The sequence below is a fragment of the Mangifera indica genome, chromosome 9 (genome assembly GCF_011075055.1).
Source record: "Mangifera indica cultivar Alphonso chromosome 9, CATAS_Mindica_2.1, whole genome shotgun sequence".
NCBI lineage: Eukaryota > Viridiplantae > Streptophyta > Magnoliopsida > Sapindales > Anacardiaceae > Mangifera > Mangifera indica.
The window spans coordinates 14,482,561-14,498,748 of NC_058145.1; the positions used below are offsets into that span (position 1 = coordinate 14,482,561).

The window sequence follows — 16,188 nt, forward strand, 5'->3', positions numbered from 1 at the left end:
ATTGCAATGTTTGGATTTTTCAAGTTAAGAGAATCAAACATTTTTTGAATTACTAGAGAAAAATAACTTAATAATCATTAACATTAAATTAAGAAGAAACAAAATCCTCCAAATCCAAAATTTTGAGAATTTGTCATGAATTTAAGTAAATAAAATAAAATAATGAATAAATAAATCGACAAAAAAATTAAAAATTGAAAGTAAGAACATAGTCTAAAAAGAGAATTAGAATGTTTTGTGATGCACATGAGATGGGTAATTGGTAATTTTAATTTTTTAATATATTTTTACCGTTGAGCCTAGTCTTAGGGACCGGTCCCTAAGCTCGTTCACCATAGGCCAAGCCCCTTACTCTAGGCCCAACCCGGGTTCACCGCTCCATGAGCCCGAATCATAAGGCCCATCTGCTACCCACAGAGCAACACCTTACAACAAAACAAATTAAACGAACTTATAAAGATAAAATTCAACTGTTGGGTAGGAAGGAGCAGGAAAACAATCAAACCAAAAATATTATTTACAACCTATACAAAATTCCATGGGTAAGATCTTCAATTCAAAGTTTATTCACAGCCTCCCTGCTCTGCAGTCCCTTAAGCTGGCTCTGTCTGTATGCAGTGCTACTTCTTTGAGTATGTGAGATAAGGATCTTGTGCAAGAGTTAAAACATCTGGCCTTTCTGCTTGATTGTATGTTAGGCATCTCCGAATGAAGTCCTGTATGTAATATCCAAGAAAGGAAATGAAGAAACACATCACTGGTGCCTTCTACTCCAAACAGCAATGAAAATTGGAAAATTAAAACATGCAGCAGCAACTAACTCACCTTTGCCTCATTTGAGACAGCAGGCCTTGAAGGGAATTCAACCTTGCGAGCTTTAATAATTGTGTCTTCACGAAGTATTCGTTCTTGGGTTTGATCATGCCCAAAAGGGCGGTGCCCAAATAGCATTTGGTAAAAAAGAATACCAGCTGACCATACATCCACCTATTTCCCAGAAATAGCATGCCAAAAAAGGTGGATAAGAGAGAGTGAATTACTTGATGCACTATCAGTGCCTTGAGAGATCCAACTGTGAGGTACTCAGTACAGAGACTGTAGAGGTTCCACAAAAGTTGGAGAGCTCACCATAGCGGGGGAGGCATTGGCTCCTATTTATATGTATTAATTCATTCAATGCATACACACAAGGGATGAGGGGTGTGGTTGAAGCCACTGACCTTTGACGAAATAAGAGGGGTCTTGCTGAGCTCAAAGCACTCTGGAGGCAAATACCTACACATACAATACCAATAGGAAAATCATTCGAAACTAATTCAATTTGTCCTGGGAATAGATCTAAATTCAGTGGCCAATCTCATCGATGCACTTAAAAAAGGCTACAGCATGAGGATAAGAACAGTATAAAACTCTTTCCTAGAGAATATTAAAAATTTTTTAATGAAAAAACACTAGTAATCAACAAAGAGGATTTCTCAGTTAGCAAATCCAGAATCTTTAAACAGAAAGAATAATGAAACTTCAAACATCTGAGAGTATAAATGCTGTATTGCATCACTCACCAATATGTTCCGGCTCCCTGGGAAGTAAGTTCCATACCCTGGGATCCAACATCATCCTCCACTATCTTGCTGAGCCCAAAATCAGTCACTTTTGCAACACCAAACTCATCAAATAGGACATTCCCAGGTTTCAAATCATAATGTATAATCTTTTGTGTTCTTTTATTCAAGTAGATCAGGCCCTGAAAAATCTGAACAATGATGATCCTAGCTTCCCTCTCAGGTAACACAGGTGTTGCTTTTAGAACAGCATCAAGATCTTTCCCTGAAAATAGAAAAGATACAAATATGTAAGTAGGGAAGCTAGATTCTCTGATATTGACTTTATAAAACAATCAGATCAATATGAAATTAAGTTAGAGTATGCATACCACTACAGTACTCCAATACAGTACAAAATGTATTCTGGTCAATCTCAAAAGTGTCCCAAAGCCGAACAATGTGATGATGCACCAAAGTCTTGTGAATATTGTACTCCCGAATAGCATGTCGGATGTAACTTTGCTTCTTATCTTCGCTCCAATGAGCATTCAGACCATGAAGCTTACACGCAACATATCTATGCTCTACCAAGTCATAAGCCTGCTGGAAATTTCTTACTTCAAATCACTGCAAAAAGGTATAAATTTACAATTGCCAACATTGGCAAGGAATTGCTCTAAACTTCTATCATAACAAATAGATGCCATGTTATATTAGTGCCAAATATATGATAAAGATCTAGAGAGAATAATCCTCAAAAAGCTGACCTTGTAAACCTCACTAAATCCTCCTTTCCCAAGAAGATTTAAGAGGGCATATCTGTGGTTCAGAATCTGAAAATTGTTAAAACGAGAATCATCCTCATCTCGTATGCGCTTCATTTCACGAATAAGCCTTCCCTTTTCTAGCTCATAACGATCTCTCTCTCGCAAAACAATTTCTTCCTCCTACAAAATATCCAACAACTAAATCATAAAAGACATCTATGAACAAGAGTAGTGAAATTAATGTAGGACAATGATTTTGGTTAGTTATCCTCAATTATTTTCTTATTCAACCTGTCTTGCAAGAGTTAGTAAATTTATTGTTTTATTTTACTTTTATCATTTATTTTTTCTTATGATCTCCTCTATGTTTAGTTTTCATTATTATTTTAGGCTTTGGAGATAAGTAAAAAATATGAGTCACTCTAGATAGTTTGTGTCATTAGGTCATATTCGTTTTGTGTTTGTTTAGAGATCGAGTAAAAAACTCTCAACCTGAATTAGAATTGTATCAAAATCTCTCAACCCTAAATTGACTCGAATTATGTTTAGGTTGACTTGACATGACCTAAACTATGGAATGGGTCATGTCAAAACACAACCCGTTTGCCCGTTTAACACAAAATAACACAATTTAACATGTTTGTTCATAGTTGTCAAAGGCATGCTGACTAGGAAGACAAGCCTTTAAGTAGTTTTCATTCCCATGATAAGTGACATACAAGGATAGAATGAATGCTGCAATTGGCTACATTTAGCCTTGTGACAATAAGAACCATAACCTAGATCAAGTTCAGACAAATGGGGGGGATCATGGACAATGGATAATGGAGAATAATCTTTAACAAGACATTTAGTCTATGTGAATTCGTCTATTTCATGGGCACATGGCAAACATAGTAGATCATGTACACTCTAAAGATGTAAAGGAATTTGATTGTGAACAAGTAAATCATTACAAATGTATTGACAATATTGTAGAAGCAAATAAAAGGAATAGACTTTTGTGTGATATTGACTAGATCTGTAGTTCATACATATGCCATGACAAGAAAATGACCCAATGCCTAGTAAAAGATGTGCCCAAAACTTCCAAAGTGGAGGGACAACTTTTTCCACATTTTCTTAGTTGATTGGCAAATCAAATATATGGTTGAGAACAAAAAACAAATTGAATTTGAAGTCACACAAAATGTCAAGAAATAACTCATGTACGCAAGAATAAATTTGTGAAAGACAAGAAGCACAGTATCTTTGGGGAAAATTGATGATGAAGTTTGCTTTCAACTAACCAGATGACTCAATAATTTAATTTAAGGCACATCCTCCTGATTCTCAATATAACTCTGATTACAAGTTCTAAGTGGGGAGATTGAGGAGGGACAAAATTTAAAAAAAATAAGATTATTTAGGAATAGCTTTCACAATTAATTTCCTTATTTACTATTTGCTTATGTTAAAACAGTAATTTCACAATCCTCGACAATAAAATGAATAATATCGAGCTCATGAAAATAAAAATCATAAAAAAGAGGCTAACTTACACGTTTGATGCCTGCTAGACGGGATTTATAAATTTCATCTTGAATGAAGAAATCTTCTTCTTGCATTCCTGACTCAGTATCACCTGTGTCACCCTTGTCTTCAAACAATGGTAAGCAGCGTCAGTATCCACAATGTTGCCCAGGAAAAATGATGACCGATAAATATTTAAACTAAGACCTTAGTCTATGCCATTACTAAGATTTTCATACGAGGGTTCAAGATAAACAAGAATATAGTAGAAAGTATAAAAATAAAAAATTTGCAGTAGGAAATGTTCAACTCCCAAGCAACTAAATCAATCGATGTGAGAATGGGACACGTCAAGGCATCAAACAAAATTCTGAAAGCCTTTACTAATATATCAAGACAAGCCCTTGTACAAGATTATATAAATGAATCAATGAATGTCCAATCTAAATGTTGGTGTATCATTTGGAATTAACCTAGGCAGGTAGTTAAGTTATGTCCAGAATAATACCTAGGCAAACTATGCCAGGATGGTATACCCATATAAATGAGGAACCATGAGAAAGACAAGTGTGGGTGGGGGAAGAGAGAGGCTGTAAAAAATAATGCATTAAGATTTTAATTGAAGGAAAAAATGAATTGTATTCTGTTATCAAAATCAGTTTGCAGCAATAGAGGCCTATCAAAGAACCAAACTGATGAGAGATTTAGATTAAGGTGACGAGTAAACATCTTTGAGCTGTCCCTTCCCTAACTCAAAATAAGTATGGCTGTAGACATGGATTATGTTTAGAAACTACTGGAAAAAAAAAAACACCACCAACAGTAGGAAAGCATGGAATATTAAATCGTTGAAAGATGTTTTACCAGACTGTCGTTTCTTAAGTGACTTCCGTTGCCGCTCAACAGAATCCTTAGTTTTCAGCAATTGTCTCTGAAAAAGAAAGGGGACAAAAAAAAAAGGGATCTAAATCAATTACAGCACTATTAATCTGCTCACAGATAAAGAAAATTATGTTATTTGAAAAAGACTAAGGGAAGTAAGACAAGGATGGTAGAAGGATTAAAATTTTAGAAGAAATACAAAACTACCTCATATACTAGACAAAAATAAACCATGCCAATTTTATAAGTTTCTAAATCTTGTATAATTTGCTTCCAGCACCAAAAGAAAGCCCAACCATACAACAAGTGTTAAAACAAGAATACCAAAAATCCGAATCAGGCAAAAAGACTTGAAAAATATTGATATACCTGATCAACTCGCCTCTGAACAGACTCTTGGACATCTCAAAAACAATTAATCTCAATCAGTATGTCTCAAAATTGGCATGGTTTATTTTTGTCATAGTATATGAAATGGACATGAACTGGAAACAAATTATTTTTGTCCAGTATATGGGACAAAGCAAGGGAAGTTACACAAATCTCCCCCCATTTTAAGTGAATGAAAGAGAAACATGTATCCTGAAACTCTTTCAACACTGAAGCCCAAAGGGAACCAAAACCTGAGCCTTATCCTACTGTACCTTTCATTCCAAATCCCTCAGAATAAAGCCCAATTGTTTTCCCTTCTTGTTCAACATCACAGATGCAAAGAAATAGAGGGGGAAAGAGAAAGAGACAGAAGAGAGGAAAGTGTATTACTTGGGAAAAATATTAAAAAAAAGTATACAATGAGTAAATTAATTCTAGCAACAGGTTTATATCAACAAAAGCAGGAGCAAGTGACCAGGAATACAACAAAAATTTTAGGCCTTCTAAATCAAATCTAGCAAGACAAAAAAATAAAAACAACTCAATGCAGGTTAATTCTAGAGATAATATACCAAATTCATATAGTTAATGCTCTTCTTTGTCATCCCAATCTTACAAAATATAAAGAAATTTAAATTATTTGGTTTAACTAAAGAAAGGTCACAAAAGAGGACAGCACACAAAATAATTCAAAATGAGAAAACCATAACAAAGATTGGATTTTTATATGAAGAAAATCCACTGATTCCAAGAATTAAAAGAAGAGAACCTACAAGATGAGCATTTAGATCTTTCGATGCTTGCCCATCCTCCCATGTCTCAGATATGATGGTTCCAGCTCTGCAATGGAGAAAAGCTAAATTTTTAATAAAATTGAACTAAAATTTTGGTATGAACTTAGGCAACAAAAACTACAAACATATTACAATTTTTGGCCAAGATTAAGCATATATTCAAAGACCTGCAGGCTCTCTTATATTATTTCAGACATTTGTAAGAGTTCTCCAATCCATTTTTGGATGCTTTTAAACCAATTACAAGTATCAATCTTTATAACGTTTCATTTCCATTGGGCAGTCAAATGTCATGATATACTGGGTTCTTTTTGCCTTTTCAACTCTTTAAGTCTTTCATTAGTCACCCAAATTGAGCAACAAATGGAGCATGGCAACTACATTCAAGAACATTTAAAAACTTAAGAAATAATGCAATACCTGATTACACCGACATTGCCAAGTCTCACAGAATCCTGGCGTACTTTCAGCCTAGCTTCCTGTCTCTCAGCTTTTGAAATGGATATCAAAAGGTCAGATATAATTTTTGTTCTCTGCATAAGAGAAGAAACACAAAAATTGACAACATTTACAACACAGTGGCACTAGTATAGCCATTTAAAAAATTCATAGACTAACTGCTGTGTTTTGCCACCCAATGGTTTTTTGGGAAAGAAAATTAAGTATGCACATGATCAAACCTCTTAAGTATATTTTGAAAATATGAAAATGCACTATATCAAAGACTTTAATGAAGACAGCAACAATTCAGTTGCCTTTGAAACATATACATATCCTTCGATATTTGTCAGAATCTGTGATTATCTATTTTTAAAATTTGAAGAGCAATAAAAAACCAATTTCAATGTATCCCTCATTTATCCACTGTATGTTAGCTGGCCCATTAGGTTCTGTATCGACAGTTTTAAAATAAAATTTCCACTAAATTAGCAAAATGTGAGGAGATACACTCATGGACCAGGTGTCCCCAAAAAGTTAAAAAAAAAATCAGGAGCCCCTCTGTTTTCTACTTTTAGACCATAAAAAATTCAAATGCTAAATCTGTGATTAAATTGCACTTACATTTTTCATCTCTTCAACAATCATTAATTAATTAACAAAGATCAATAATAGAATTGCATGAGTACTGAAACTTTAAGAGAGTTTATTATTAAGAGTGAATCTTTAAGAATTACAGTGGAAAGCAATAACCACCTTCAACTTAATGCAACAGGATTTAACATATTGTCATTTTAAACAAAAACAACATATTGAACTTGTAAAGAACTAGACCCAACACGTTGAACTTCCAAAAGATAAAACATCACCTACCTTGACAAATGACAACCCATAAAACAACAGGCCACATTTGAGTAATGCATTTAAACTACAAATGCATACATGGCAAGGATATCAGCAGTAAAGAAAGAGATCAATTAACACTTAGCACATGGTTTTCCATGAAAAATGAACTGTAGCAATAGTGCAAGACATAAAAAAATGACAAAAGTTAATAAATCAAACAATTAAAATAAGCAGATGTCAGAAATACGGTAGCAGCAATCTTTCAAAACACACACCTTTGGCTTCATTTGTTGTTCATTATCTTTAAGGTCTTTTAATTCCTATGCAAATAAAAAAAACTAACATTAGAATATAACAAAAATAGGGGCAAAACCCTACATAATTTCTCATAATAGCATTTATGCACCTTTTCTAATTGGTAGCAAAGATTTTGATAATCGGAGACCTCTTGATGAGATTTACATAAGTCCTCCTCTAAAAATGCAACTTTTCCACGTAAAGATGTGATCTCCTCCTAATTTTAGTAAACAAATAAAGGAATAAAATCTTTAACATCAAACCTTGCCATAACTTTAATAAAAAGTACTCGATATTAAGAGGGTGCACCAGAAATAAATATATATATTTCCACAACGCAAGAAAAGAAAAGGTGTTTTTGCATTTTGTTAGGGCCCAGGTATACGTAAGGAAGAAGGATAGGAAGAAAGTAGGAGGGACAAAGAGAGATGACTCAAGAGGGAGGGTGAGCAGCAATTTTCCAATAGAAGGTGGGGTCCACCATTACACTCAAGTCTGACGTGGCAGCTCAGGAGTGACGCAGCAAGGAAGAGAGGGAGAAGGCTGTTATAATGGGATAGAAGGGGCTAAGAAAAAGGGGGAAATTCAGTTAGGAAAATAAGGAGGGACCAGCCTTGAGAAAGCTGGTAGGGTCTCTGGGCGTTCCGGCGTCACTGAGAATTGGGGCTCATAGATGAGTGTGTTGTTGCTTATCAATTTAGTAAAGCAATTGAGGTGTCTGTAATAATTGAATTGAAATTGTTGAACAATATTCAATAAGAACTTCAGTTTCGATTGTGTCTCATAATCCATTGTTACAATTTTAACTGTCGATACAACAATTAGTAATTGATTTTGATTCTAAATACTTCCGAGTAGAAGGGTGCGCTATGAGTCGGAATCGAAACCTCATCAATTGGTATCAGAGCATGACGAGAATGGAATCAAGGGTAGAGGGAATGGAAAAGGAGATAACGACGATGAAAGGAGGAATGGAAGATACGAGCAATGGCGTGAAAAATTTGAGTTCGCGGCTGGAGACATTGGAGACTAATCTGGAGGTTATTAAAGATTTCCTACGAGAATTGAGGGAAACAACAGTCATGTGGGATGGTAGAGATAAGGGCAAGGCACCAGCAGGTCATGAACCCTCGTCCTCATACCCTCCTCCACCAGTAGCGCCGAATGAGGAAGTGGCTGAAGGCGGAGGAAATCAGAATGTTAGGGGCATAGACGGCGAAGTGGGGGGAGCTAACCGTCGAGACCTCCAGTACCGTCGCTTGGAGCTTCCGTTATTCGATGGAAATGAAGCGCTCGATTGGGTTTCGAAGGTCGAGCGGTATTTTCAAGTGAATAGGTTGACAGAGAGAGAGAAACTTATGGCGGCTGGAGTTTGTATGGAGGGGGACGCGTTACATTGGTTACAGTGGAGAGACAAGCATCAACCATTTACAAGTTGGGAAGAATTTAAGAGTGAGACCATCGAACGATTTCCACCTTCCGATGAGCGAACGACAGAAGAAGAGCTGTTGGCGCTTCGTCAAACTGGTTCAGTGCAAGAGTTCAGAAGTCGGTTTGAGTTGCTTTCGTCGGTCGTCGATGGATTAACAGAAGAGACGCTGAAAACTATATTTCTCAATGGCTTGTTGGATGAAATAAGGGTGGAAGTCAAAATGTTTCATCCGAAGACGCTAGTTGAAACGATGAACAGAGCTCGCCAGGTGGAAAAGAAAAATCTCATCATAGATGAAAAATATGTTACCAGATCTGGAAGAACTCAACCCAAAAATCAGCCCACCCTAGGACGTTGGGCCTACCAACCCAACAGTAGCCCAATTTACATAGCAACCAATCCTTCAACCAACTATAATCAGCCCAATAACACAAACCAGAACTCATCTTCAAATGCTTCCAACAATGTGAACCACCGTTCTACAACCAGTTTAAACACTAACCAAACCCATATTCCAAATCGTACCCACACTGAGTTTCGTAACAATACTCAGTTACGTCCAAACAATTACCCCATTCACCAAATTCCTAATTCCACCGCTAAACCGACAGCTAATTCTGGGGCATCCACATCATTGCCAAGGAGAGATGGTAGTTTCCGAAGGCTGTCTGATGAGGAGTACCGCTCTAAGGTCGAGAAAGGACTATGTTTTCGATGTGATGAGAAGTTCACTCTGGGACATCGTTGTCGATTCAAACAATTACGGATAATGATTTCTAGTGAAGAGGAGTTAGATGAAAGCGAAGAAGGAGAAAGAGAAGTGGAACCGTTAGAGACCGAAGACATGGAAGTTAGTTTGAATGCAAGTTCAATAGTGGGTATCGATTCACCGAAGACGATGAAGCTTATAGGAGAGTTGTGTGGTCGGCAAGTGGTGGTCTTGATTGATAGTGGGGCAACCCATAATTTCTTATCAGACAAATTGGTTGCAGAGCTAAATATTCCAGTTCAATCTGCTAAATATTCGGTGGTATTAGGAGATGAAAGAAAAGTCAGGGGAATAGGTAGGTGTGATGATGTTGTATTAAAATTGGCTGACCTTGTCATTCGGCAAAATTTTCTACCTTTCAAGTTGGGTGGAGTAGATGTTATCCTGGGCGTTGATTGGCTAAATTGCCTAGGCGAAGTGAAGGTTAATTGGAAGACTCAAACAATGAAGTTTTGGTGGGAAGGGAAACGTATTGTGTTAACTGGGAATGCTGCCTTGACAGTGATGGAGGCCTCAATTAAGGCATTATTCAAGCTAGTATCGGAAGGGGGTGATGGGTTTTGGGTGGAACTGGAATCCAAGGAAGGACACAATGACAGTGGCAAACAAGATCGTTAGCCTGAGACAACAGAACTGCTAACACAGTTTGAAGATTTATTTAGAGAACCAACAGACCTACCACCAAAAAGAGCTAATGACCATGCAATCAGATTAGTGCAGGGAGCGCAGCCACCTAATTTGAGACCTTATAGGTATCCCCATTACCAGAAGACAGAAATTGAAAAAATCGTTCAAGAAATGTTAGTAGCAGGAGTGGTTAGGCCGAGTATCAGCCCATTTTCTAGTCCGGTCATACTGGTTCGAAAGAAGGATGGAGGGTGGCGATTTTGTGTTGATTATCGCGCTCTTAACCGAGTCACTATTCCTGATAGATTTCCAATTCCTACAATTGACGAGTTATTAGATGAATTGAGTGGAGCGGAAGTGTTCAGCAAGCTAGACTTGAAGTCCGGATACCATCAAATTCGAGTAAAGGAGGAAGACATTGAAAAAACAGCATTTCGTACACATGAAGGTCATTACGAGTTTGTAGTAATGCCTTTCGGGTTGTCGAACGCCCCTGCTACGTTCCAAAGCTTGATGAATCAAATTTTCAGACCTCATTTACGTCGCTTTGTTTTAGTTTTTTTCGATGATATTCTCATTTATAGTAAGGATCTCCAGCAGCACCTTTGGCATTTGAGAATAGTATTGGGTATTTTAAGGGAACACCGACTGGTTGTTAACAAGAAGAAGTGTTCATTTGCACAGGATCGTATTGAGTATCTTGGGCACATTGTATCCAAAAAAGGAGTCGAGGCTGACCCGAAAAAAATTCAGGATATGGCAACATGGCCTGCACCGAAGAATCTGCGAGAATTGCGAGGGTTTCTTGGATTAACTGGGTATTATCGCCGTTTTGTGAAGGGATACGGGAAGATTGCTGCGCCGTTGACTTGTTTACTTAAAAAGAATGCCTTCCTGTGGACAACTGAATCTCAAAAAGCCTTCGAAGCTTTAAAGTATGCGATGGTTTCAATTCCTGTTTTAGCTGTCCCTGATTTTTCCAAGTTGTTCATTGTGGAGACAGATGCATCGGGTTTGGGGTTAGGCGTTGTGTTGATGCAAGAGGGGCGTCCCATCGCGTATCTAAGCAAAGCTCTTTCACTTCGGAATCAGGGGAAATCCGTTTATGAAAGAGAATTGATGGCCATTGTTTTTGCACTCCAAAAGTGGCGTCACTATCTTCTCGGGCGACATTTTAAGGTTCGAACTGATCAACGTAGCCTACGCTTTCTCACTGAACAGAAGATAGTCAGCCATGATCAGCAAAAATGGCTTGTGAAGCTGCTCGGGTTCGATTTCGAGGTTATTTACAGACCAGGGTGCGAAAATAAGGCAGCAGATGCCTTATCCCGTAACCCAAATTTTGCCACTTCTCTACAGGCTATATCAGTTATTCAGAGCCATGGAGTTGATAGTATTGCACAAGAGGTGACAAGAGATGCAGAGTTACAGCGCTTGATTCAGGATATTATCCTTAATCCTAAGTCGCACGACGGATATTCATTGAGGGGAGGTGTATTGTTATACAATGGCAAACTGGTTCTTCCACGACATTCTCAATTCATTCCACAGTTATTAATTGAGTTTCACTCTACCACATATGGCGGGGATTCAGGCTATTTTCGAACCTTCAAGAGACTGAATTCTGTGGTTTTTTGGCAAGGTATGAAAAATGATATCAAAAGATTTGTAGCTGAATGTGAAGTTTGCCAACGAATGAAATATCAGGCACTATCTCCTGCTGGCCTTCTCCAACTGTTGCCAATTCCATCACAGATTTGGGAGGAGCTAGCTATGGATTTTGTTGTAGGCTTACCAAAAGTTAACAGTTTCAGCGTTATTCTAGTCGTGGTTGATCGCATGTCTAAATATGCCCATTTCGTTCCACTTCGACACCCGTTTACAGCTAAAGCGGTCGCAGAAATATTCATTAAAGAGGTGGTGCGTCTTCATGGATTTCCCGTTTCCATTGTCTCCGATCGGGACCCTATCTTTATGAGCCATTTTTGACAAGAGATTTTTCGAGCAGCAGGTACTCAGTTGAAGCACAATTCTGCATACCATCCTCAGACAGATGGTCAAACCGAAGTCGTAAATCGGTGTCTTGAAACCTACCTTCGTTGCTTTTGTGCTACGCAGCCACGCACTTGGCTCAAATGGTTAGCTTGGGCTGAGTTTTGGTATAACAACTCTTTCCATGTTTCAGCAAGGATGACTCCATTTCGGGCTGTTTATGGGCGTGATCCTCCAACCCTCATTCGCTGGATTGATGGAGCTTCTAAGGTTGAAGAAGTTGACAAGTTAATCCGTGACCGCAACACTATCTTGGATGAGTTGAAGCAGAACTTGGTGAAAGCTCAGGAGAAAATGAAATCAGCCGCTGATAAACACCGCAGACATGTGGAATTTCATATTGGCGACCGCGTATTTCTGAAACTTCAACCATATCGTTTTCGATCCTTGGCTACAAAGTTAAATGAAAAGCTTCGTCCTCGTTTTTATGGACCATATGAAGTGTTACAACGAATTGGTCAGGTCGCTTATAAACTAAAGTTACCTGAATCAGCCAGAATACATTCTGTCTTTCATGTGTCTCAGTTAAAAAAGCAATTGGGTCCTGCAATGGTCTCTCAACAGCTCCCTGTTGAGTTACAGGATGACTTGGAGTTGGAGATGTATCCTGAAGCTGTGGTTGATTATCGTTACTCTGTGATTGGCAATTTGGAATTACTCATTAAATGGAGGGAGCTCCCTGAACATGATAATAGTTGGGAACCATATGTGAAGATTAAAGATCTCTTCCCTGAATGGCACCTTGAGGGCAAGGTGCCTCTCGATGGGCGAGGCATTGTTAGGGCCCAAGTATATGTAAGGAAGAAGGATAGGAAGAAAGCAGGAGGGACAAAGAGAGATGACTCAAGAGGGAGGGTGAGCAGCAATTTTCCAATAGAAGGTGGGGTCCACCATTACACTCAAGTCTGACGTGGCAGCTCAGGAGTGACGCAGCAAGGAAGAGCAGGAGAAGGCTGTTATAATGGGATAAAAGGGGCTAAGAAAAAGGGGGAAATTCAGTTAGGAAAATAAGGAGGGACCAGCCTTGAGAAAGCTGGTAGGGTCTCTAGGCGTTCCGGCGTCACTGAGAATTGGGGCTCATAGATGAGTGTATTGTTGCTTATCAATTTAGTAAAGCAATTGAGGTGTCTGTAATAATTGAATTGAAATTGTTGAACAATATTCAATAAGAACTTCAGTTTCGATTGTGTCTCATAATCCATTGTTACAATTTTAACTGTCGATACAACAATTAGTAATTGATTTTGATTCTAAATACTTCCGAGTAGAAGGGTGCGCTGTGAGTCGGAATCGAAACCTCATCACATTTCCATAAAACATACCTCTAATGATGCATTATTGTCAATTAGGAACTGTTCTTTGGGCCTATCATCCTGCAGAATTGATATAAAAGATAACAGTCCATACATGTAATTTTTTATGAACAATGCATTTTGAAAGGAAAGTGGAGATGAAAGGCAAAGGAAAACCACAATGTGAAGGAAAAGAAATATTAAGGAAATTATTTTGCAAGAAATGATGACCAAACATTCATCAAAACATTATTACCTTTAAACTGAAAGAAAAGGAATTTCATTTTCATTATATGTAAAATTCAGAGACGGCTGCTCAATTCTTTACAATTAGAAAGTCTAGTTTTGAGTCAAAACTGAAGAGGATTTAATTTAACAAACTAAGTGCAACAATTATATTGATGATGATGACAATAATTTCACATTAAAAATAAACTATAAGAAAATAAATCAGAGCAATAAATACCTTATGATAGGAGTTCTCAAGCTGGCCATTTGAAGTTGAAACTGTTGTAGCAGATATCTGTGATCTTGATTGTTCATTTCTGGAACCACGGCCTCTGCCTGAAACAGAATTCCCCCTACCACGAACAGGCTTTTTCCTATTTACATCAGAAACTACCTTGGTCTCAAAAGTTTCGGAAATCTTTTGCCTTCCATCAACAACTGCCTGGTTCAGTCAAGCATTAGTGTGCAATCATATTTCCAAAAAAACAAAACAAGGGGAGAATTTATTGTTGAGGTGCATTAAGTAAACTAACATAATAATCAGTGCCATGAGAATATCACAAATAGATTGGCCTCATTATTTCATAAGTAAGCTGAACAATTAAATCAAAGGTTCATGAAAGAAAATATTTAGATCTGAGAAAACAAGCAAATACGAAAGTTGAAATTGAAAGAAAAACCAATAATATTACTAACTTCGAATTGAACTGGATTTTAAATCATCAACATACCTCTACATGTTCAAAAACAGCCAGGTTACCATCTTCTTGAAGTTTTTGGCGCTTTTGAGTGTTGGCTTGAATCAGAAATTCCCCGCCAATCTGGAATCATTTCATGAAGAAAAAGAAATATAAGCAATAAAACCAAAAAGGTACTAACAGCTCCATGTTTTGGCTAATATTTTGTAAATCCAAAATCATTTCATAAAGAAATAAGCACACCAATTGTTGGCAAGAATAAAGCATCATTTATTTAAAAGAGGCATCTGAAAAACGCAAACATGGATGTGCGTTAATAGACAAGCAGACAAAACACACATGCATCATTTTAACACAGGTATGGTAACAATCTCATCAACTTAAAAACTCCAATTTATAACCAAAAGCATTCCAATGCCTCCAAAATAAATATATTATTCATTCCAATTAGAAATTACTAGCCGATCACAAAATCTCACTATCTTACAAATTATTCAGTCCTATTGATGTTGTCGTTTAACAATTTTACAATTTGCTATACACCGTGTCCCTCATTATAAGGAACAGCTCAATCACATCACTTTTGCTTAATTATATTGAACCATCTCATTCCCTGATTTAGGTACATTATTGAATACTGAATTAAGTAGCTTTCATAAGTTGAGACCAATCTCATTTTTAACTCAGCCGATTTTTGAGCAACAAGCAACCCATTCAAAAGACCTGAGCTACCATTACCACTACCACAGCCACCACCACACTCGCTAATTAAAACTCTCCTTTGCAAGAGTTCAATTGACTTAATTTCTGACTGATTAGAGTAATACAAAACCTATGTTATATAAACAGTTGTACTTAAAAACAACCATCAGCATGTCTCTAATAAAAGTCTCTACATCAACCATCAAAAGAATCATTTACCCTTATTCAGATCCAACCCAATTTGAAGCCTACACAAGATCAAGAAACAATAGAATGAATTGAAGCTTACATCATCATCGGAATCACTAGAAGTTGAGGCCTGGTCTACATTCTCGGCAGCAACGGATCTTATAGACGTAGAAACAGAGGCCCAAATGTTCTGTTGTTGCTGCGGCTGTTGGGCAGGGGCCTTGCCGACCATGCGAGCTTCGAGCATGGCGATTTTAGTGGGAAGAGACTGGTCTGATTGGTTCGAAGAGTTTGAAGAAAAATGCATCAACATATCATCGGACATTGTGTTCTGGGAAAGAAAGCAGATTATAGAGGGTAAGTTTTTGGGTTTTGCTGTAATAAATGGTGAAGAAAGAATCAGGGTTTTAAAATAGTTGAAAATGGGACGATTTAAGATGAAGAAAATGGAGATGTTGGTGTAATGTTTTGCAGTTTGGGTTTGGACTAGAGTGTAGAGAAGTTTTCAAAGGTTTGATTTGGTCAGGTCTAGAAATCGGTGAAACATGGGATGGGACTCCTGTGGAAAACAAGGAAAGGAATGAGAGAGACCATTGTTTTGAAGACTTCATATTTGACACGCCCTAATTCTTTGTGAGATGCATCTTGTGGCTAGGCCGGGCGGCAGGGCTGAGCGGAACCAGGATGGGATGGAATGGGATTGTAGGACAATTTGAGAGGGGGCGAAGTGAAATTTGCATAATTCAA

General features: G+C 37.6%; 1 protein-coding gene across 3 annotated transcripts; it reads right to left on the minus strand.

Annotated features, from left to right (window-relative positions):
* Positions 1-252: 252 nt before the first annotated feature.
* On the minus strand, positions 253-16,188 carry LOC123225733 (serine/threonine-protein kinase TOUSLED-like). Of its 3 annotated transcripts, XM_044649852.1 has the most exons (16): positions 15,542-16,187; positions 14,584-14,673; positions 14,091-14,294; positions 13,655-13,705; positions 7,562-7,669; positions 7,431-7,475; positions 6,292-6,404; positions 5,851-5,917; positions 4,688-4,754; positions 3,853-3,950; positions 2,312-2,491; positions 1,934-2,144; positions 1,563-1,827; positions 1,221-1,275; positions 826-987; positions 253-716 (listed from the first exon to the last, which is right to left on the minus strand). In XM_044649852.1, exons 1-16 carry the CDS (start codon positions 15,764-15,766, stop codon positions 621-623), a joined length of 2,037 nt encoding a protein of 678 aa, XP_044505787.1. In that variant the 5' UTR covers positions 15,767-16,187; the 3' UTR covers positions 253-620. The 3 variants fall into 3 exon arrangements, with proteins under 3 accessions (XP_044505787.1, XP_044505788.1, XP_044505790.1); XM_044649853.1 differs by lacking the exon at positions 13,655-13,705 and having other exon boundaries at positions 15,542-16,188; XM_044649855.1 differs by lacking the exons at positions 7,431-7,475; positions 7,562-7,669; positions 13,655-13,705.

Excerpts from the sequence above, each read along its gene's own strand:
- LOC123225733 (XM_044649852.1), bottom strand. The coding sequence starts at position 15,766 with ATGTCCGATGATATGTTGATGCATTTTTCTTCAAACTCTTCGAACCAA. Across the intron at positions 7,670-13,654 it reads ACAATAATGCATCATTAGAG|GAGGAGATCACATCTTTACG; the intron begins GTATGTTTTATG and ends TACTAAAATTAG. Across the intron at positions 1,828-1,933 it reads TGTATTGGAGTACTGTAGTG|GGAAAGATCTTGATGCTGTT; the intron begins GTATGCATACTC and ends TTCTATTTTCAG.